This window comes from Naegleria fowleri (genome assembly GCF_008403515.1).
Source record: "Naegleria fowleri strain ATCC 30894 chromosome Unknown tig58, whole genome shotgun sequence".
NCBI lineage: Eukaryota > Heterolobosea > Eutetramitea > Acrasida > Naegleriidae > Naegleria > Naegleria fowleri.
In genome coordinates this window covers 488,132-494,481 of record NW_025407990.1, presented here as the reverse complement: position 1 = coordinate 494,481, position 6,350 = coordinate 488,132, and the positions used below count along the sequence as shown (strand labels likewise).

The 6,350-nt window shown below is 35.1% G+C and overlaps 4 protein-coding genes across 4 annotated transcripts in view; 1 reads left to right on the top strand and 3 right to left on the bottom strand.

Annotated features, from left to right (window-relative positions):
* Positions 1–909, top strand: part of FDP41_007275 (uncharacterized protein) — a gene marked incomplete at both ends in the record, with an annotated part of 1,746 nt that extends 837 nt beyond the window's left edge. The window contains 2 exons of the mRNA XM_044711002.1: positions 32–664; positions 784–909. Of these exons, the coding sequence (XP_044558601.1) occupies positions 32–664; positions 784–909 (759 nt within the window). The remainder of the gene's footprint in view (positions 1–31; positions 665–783) is intronic.
* A 354-nt stretch (positions 910–1,263) lies between these two features.
* Positions 1,264–2,670, bottom strand: FDP41_007274 (uncharacterized protein; the record flags this gene model as incomplete). Its single annotated transcript, XM_044711001.1, has 2 exons — positions 1,264–2,237; positions 2,298–2,670. 2 exons carry the CDS (start codon positions 2,668–2,670, stop codon positions 1,264–1,266), a joined length of 1,347 nt encoding a protein of 448 aa, XP_044558600.1.
* Positions 2,671–2,771: 101 nt separating this feature from the next.
* FDP41_007273 (uncharacterized protein) lies at positions 2,772–3,703 on the bottom strand (the record flags this gene model as incomplete). Its single annotated transcript, XM_044711000.1, has 5 exons — positions 2,772–3,067; positions 3,235–3,273; positions 3,366–3,452; positions 3,563–3,572; positions 3,662–3,703. 5 exons carry the CDS (start codon positions 3,701–3,703, stop codon positions 2,772–2,774), a joined length of 474 nt encoding a protein of 157 aa, XP_044558599.1.
* A 149-nt stretch (positions 3,704–3,852) lies between these two features.
* On the bottom strand, positions 3,853–6,327 carry FDP41_007272 (uncharacterized protein; the record flags this gene model as incomplete). Its single annotated transcript, XM_044710999.1, has 1 exon — positions 3,853–6,327. The coding sequence occupies one exon, from the start codon at positions 6,325–6,327 to the stop codon at positions 3,853–3,855; it is 2,475 nt and encodes an 824-aa protein (XP_044558598.1).
* Between the last annotated feature and the right edge of the window lie 23 nt (positions 6,328–6,350).

Below are 6,350 nucleotides of genomic sequence, written 5' to 3'. Positions count from 1 at the left end.
TGCATGTTCAAACACAAATGTCATTTATTAGGGAGATGGTATTGAATTAAAAACTGGATCTTATGGAAATATCATTCGAAATAATGTCATTGTCAATACTAAATATCCAGGAATTACTCTCTATTCAACTTATTACACCAATTATGATGCCAATGAAAAAGCATTGGCCATTTCAAAACCAAATATCATTGAAGGAAATATTATTTGGAACAGTGGTGATAATGGAATTCAAGTGACTGGAAATGCCATTATTCGAAACAATATTGTCATGAATTGTGGATCAAGTTGTATTGCCATTCAACTCAATCAAGGTGTTGTTGAAAATGTCAAAATTCTTTTCAACACTGTTGTGACAGCCAGTGGTGGAGCAGGTTTAAGAGTCACCAATTCAGGTCCAGGAATTGTCATTGCCAATAATGCTGCTTATAGCAACACTGCTCTCTATGCTGCTCAAACTCTTCCAAATGATGCCATTGTCTTGAATAATGTCATTCAAGGTTCCACCAACATTCTCACTCTCAATGCCACTTTGAAAATTGGAAATTTGAATTCTGATTTTCAACAAACTTCAACACTTCCTTACAATCTCTTTCCAACTTCAACAAGCTCTGTATTGGGAAAGGCATCTCTCTCACAAAGTGTGAATTATGATTTTAATGGAAATGTTCGAAGTGGTGCTACTTTTTTGGATTGTGGTGCTTATCAGAGAGGATCTTCAACCACCAATCCAGGATGGACTCCCAAAATGGATTTAAACCTTATATTAATATTCCAAATCCACAGTCAAATCCGCAACCATCACCAAATACATCTGGCAAGGGTTCACCAAAGGCAAATAATGCAGTCACTTTATCAGCAAATATGCTCTTATTGGTTGTTATTGCTTTCACTGCTTTATGTATCATGTAAACAATGGCACGCTTGAAGGACTCCTCTCACAATAAGAGCTCAATAAACCATGTACTTTTGACATTTTTAGGCCAGTAAGATGGAATTTTATTATTGTTGTGCATCGTCGACAATGGACAAGCTATTGAAGAGGTCATTTCAGAAGAAGAGGAACAGATAATGGAATCATACCCTTTTTTTCGGGTTGTCAGTCAAAAATAAATTATGTTCAATAAATTAATTCGCTCCAAATCAATGTGTACTCTCCATTAGGCTATCAATATCAATACGTGACCATAACATAATTTGAAAGAAGTAATTTGAAGTGGAAAAGTTGAAATTTTATCGATTAAGGATCAAAATGGAAGAGAAAGATTACAAATATTTATCAATCTTGGCGGGCATTTCTTCAATGGTTGTGGAGTAATATTGTTCGATATCTTTCAGAATACCCACATCCTGCTCAGTTACAAAATTAATTGCAACACCTTTCCGACCATATCTTCCTGATCTTCCAATTCTATGGATATAATTCTCACGATTTTGTGGTAAATCATAGTTAACTACAAGTGACACTTGTTGAACGTCGATACCTCTTGCCCAAACGTCTGTCGTAATGAGCACTCTAGATTGTCCTTTTCTGAACTCCTCCATGATGGCCTCTCGTTCCTTTTGAGGCATCTGGCCATGCATAAAGGAAACAGTAAAGTTATGCTTTTTCATTTGTTTGGCAAGCCATTCAACTTTGTCTCGTTTGTTACAAAAAATGACAGCCTGTGTAACTGTTAAGGAATTGTAGAGATCACATAACGTTTCAAATTTCCATTCTTCTTTCTCCACAGATACAAAGAATTGTTTGATACCTTCCAACGTAATTTCATCTCTCTTCACTAAAATCTTAATTGGATCTGTCATAAATTGTTGAGTAATTTCCAAAACTTCAGCTGGTAGCGTAGCACTAATGAGTACAATTTGTGTATTATTTAGCAGTCTATAAATTTGATAAATTTGTTCCTTAAATCCTTGACTTAACATTTCATCTGCTTCGTCCAAAACTAGAATTTTTACATGCTTAACATTTAAGTGTTGTTGTCTTATCATGTCGAAAACTCGTCCAGGAGTACCACTCACAACATGAACTCCTTGTTCTAATTTTTTAATATCCTCTCCAACTTTGTTTCCTCCAACACAAGCATGAACTTGTGCATGAAGATAATCTCCTAAATATGACATTACTTTTTGAGTTTGTTGTGCCAACTCACGAGTCGGTGAAAGAACAATGGCCTGTGGGTGTAATTGCTTGATATTCAACATTTGTAAAATAGCAATCGAAAATGTTGCAGTTTTTCCTAAATATCGTACGTGATGAAAAAGTTTAGCTGGATTTCAACATGAGGACAACAACGTACCTGTTCCGGATTGACTTTGAGCAATCAAATCATATCCCTGAATGATGGGTTTAATAGCTCTCTGTTGTATTGCTGAAGGCTTTGTAAATCCATATTGATAAATTCCACGCAACAAGTCATCACTCAAATCCATTTCCTCAAATGTTTTATAGACATCCAATTTAACTGATGTACTAATATCCTCACCATCCTCTTGTCCCGACGACGATGAAGCATTCTTTTTTGATGATTGTTCTTTGGAATAACCCGAAGATTTTTGTTGTCGTGATGATGATGATGATGTAGAACCTCTTTGCGATGATGATAATTCCTTCTTGTTGGAAGAACCAACCACCGATGAGAGAGAAGATGAAAGCTTTTGTGTTTTGTTCATTTTTTTGAACCTGCACTTTGATGATACAAACAACAACAAATCATACAAATTGAATATTGAAAAACATTCATGAATGATGAACATAATGTGAAAATCTCATGTTACAATCCGAGAATTTGTTTCTTCTTCAAATCAAATTCCTTTTGAGTAATAATTCCTCGATCTCGTAAAGATGCCAATTTCTCCAACTCGGCATACTTGTCACCACCACTACCAGAACCACTTGGACTATATCCACTACTACTACGAGGACTATTATTGTTACTGCCACTTCCACTACTGATTGATGATTTCGAACTTGGAGAAATTGGAACTCCGTTTTTCACATCTCTGACGACTTCTCTTTTCATTTCATTCTTGTGTTGGGATGTGGTGATGGATGGAACGTGGCCCTTTTCTGTGAATGAGAATGAACATGTTCGTGAATGAATTCAATGAATCGTGTGTGAATTATTATATTTAAATAAATGTATAGTTATATTAAATAATGATCATCATGATCGATAATGAGTGATCAGTTCGATGTATTTTCACAAAATGAATGAATTGGATTCGATGACGTACCGTATGGATTTTGATTAACAGTTTTTTGTTTGTTCCAATCTATTAACAAGGATGATTACAGAAAATGATCATGAAGGTTCGATTTCAAATAATAATAATAATAAATTGACAAGTGTGTGACTGACACCAACCTTCCATCACTCGTTGCTGAGAAAATGAAATCTTTGAATCATCCTTTTCCTTTTGATTCAAAGTAAGCATGGTGTTATACTTGTGGGCTATTCATGATGGTAATAATGATGATGATTTGATCATATTGAAATGGATGATTCCGATGATTTCACACACACACTCGTTGATGATGAATTTAAAAAATTCTTTCACTTACCTTCCTTGTCCTATAATAATTGAAAAGAATTAAAGAATACATTGATTATTATTCATTGTTGTTCTGTGAAAAGGAAAAACAATCATCATCACCACCTACCTTTTGTTCATATCCCTTCAACAAGTCCTTGATCGAGCTCATTTTATTTCTTTTGATTTTTTTTGTGTTGATTTGTGACAGGCATGATTTTGTGAAAACTTGTTGACGAGCTTTTCATCTTCCTTAATACTTACACGAATTGATGAATTCATAAAACAACAAATATAGTTTAAAACATCAAATCGACTAGGTTAAAACAGTACACCTTCGGCATGGCATGGTAAATTTTCCATCTCCTTAGCAATTTCCTCTTTCAATTCTTTGTCACAGGATTTGCAAAGGAAATGTTTGGTGGGTTCATAATCTCTTCTGGCAATAAATACATCCTCAGTATTCCAATCGATACTCGGATCAACACCTTGTGCATCATACTCAGTATACGGATTGGAATGTGTTTCTTCTTCTTCACTATCATTCTTGTGGAAACTCTTTGACCCTTCACAAGATGCCAATTTCACAACCTCAGGATGCTCTCTTGCGAGTTTCCAAAATTCCAAATCGTTTTGATATTCTTCTTCTTCCAATAAGGCACATTTGGAAGGTGAATATTCGTAGGTTCCACATTGTTTACATTTGAGAATTCTGTACTTGCGTTGAAGGTGTTGATCCGAGTATCGATTGGAAAGAACAATGGAATGGTCTTGATTCTTCAACGTTGAACTCGAGAATAATTCATTTGGTTTTTCAACAAATAAATATTCATCGTGATGTAGAATTTCATGTATTCGTTCATGGAGTAGATCATGTTTTTCTGATATCCTCATGATCAGGCGATCATTTAGAGAGATGGAAGAAGGATGGATCTGTGAGGCATCAATTAAATAACGACCATTACTTCTCTCAAGACAAGGCATGAGAATTCTTAAGGCCATTTCAAGTCCATACTTTCTACAGAAATCGATCAATGGATACGATGCATTTCTTAAAACAATAGGATAAAGATAACAACTTTCATCCAAATCCACAGATTGAATTCCAATGTTGTGAGAAAGAAAAGGATGGAAGCATGGATGCACAAAATATCGTTCGCATGGATTGAGTATTCTTTTGGGTATATAGGGATGAGAGAACAATCCAATCTCTAAATAATGTTTCGAGTATTCTTGAACAATTTCAGAACGAATCTTTTCCACAATAAAATCATTATGCATTTCATGAGAGAGAGGATGATGGGTGGGTAGGGAAAGTGTGAAAAAACCACGTTTTCCATACTTGATGGCACGTTTCAAGTTAATTTCACCATTCGAAGTCTCTAGAGGTAGAATATTCAACTTGTACTTCAATGATCGTAATCCTTCCAATAAGGTGTACAGAGAAAAACCATCGTAGGCAAATCGACAACAATCTAGATCGAAAAATACAAGTAATTCTTCAATGGTTTCAAACTTTAGCAATACTATTTGAATGTTACAATGATTATCAATGCTCACTTGATATTGGTGATCAATTTCGTTTTCAGGAGAGCATATATTGATGGTAGTTCTTGATTTCATGATATTATACGTTAAATGTTGTGAGAGTTTTTCAAATTTTGATAAAACGCTTTTCACAGCTTGTGAAACAGTGGTTTTCTCATCCTCTCCATTACACATGACAAAAATATCAATATCTCCACAACCACAACCTGTTAATGCATGCAGAATGGAACCACCAGCAACAACAAATCTCTCTCGAGTGGGTGTGGTTTTGTTATGTTCAAAAGCACAGTCATAGATTAGAATTTTCGCAATTTCTTTCAAAATATCATTCTTAAAACGATGATCGAAATCTTGGAGAGTCATTTCGTGAGGATGCTTGAAAAAGCGTACAATTCTTTCACAAAATGGAGTCTTTAAAATCCTGTTCATGGAATCTGTATAAAAGTGATAATCAACATGGCAATCAACTTCTTCAATAGGATCATAGATGGTCTCTGTAATGACAAATTCTTTCTTGGATCGATCCATTTCGAAGAGAGTTGGCTCATTTTGATGTTTGAACCTGATTTTTCGTTTGACATAGTCATTGAACGTGAGATCGTAGGTATCTTTTTGAGGAAACATGCCATATGGAAAAACCATGGTCTGAAGCATCTCTTCCTCTGAACAAAAAATCTCTTCTTTTGAGCTGTAGGGTGTTGGTGGTGTTGTGATAGATTTTGTAATTTCTTTGTCTTGATTTTTTAAAAGTTCCTTTGCATCCTCTTTTGATATTATTGTCTGTTTGTGATTATCAGCACTGTAAAAGTATGTGGATGGCCACGTAGAAGCACTTTTTTGCCTAAAGTAATCGTCATAGGTCAGCATGACATTCTTGTTGTTGACACGATTGGAAAACATTTCAATCAATCTTGGAGGTATTTGCCTCTTCAGCACATGCTTTACTTCCTTGTTTAAATAGTTCAATCGAATTTGATTTAAACTCGTTGCCATCACTGCATCAAATAATTGATAAATATGTCTGTTGCATTGAATGAAATTAAAGAGCGAATGTTTGTCCATCCAGAAGAATAATTCCAAAATCATTTCATTAGGAAGAGAAAAAGTAGATAGTGCGACTCTGTCTTCTCGCTTGATGGACTTTGTCGAGAAATCCTTTGTTTCCAAATCATCATCCATCCACTCATCGGAAGATGGTGGAGTGTTGATGACAAACACAAAAACGTCCTCGTCACGAAGTCGCTTCATTTTTTTTATAAAGTTCCAGTCTT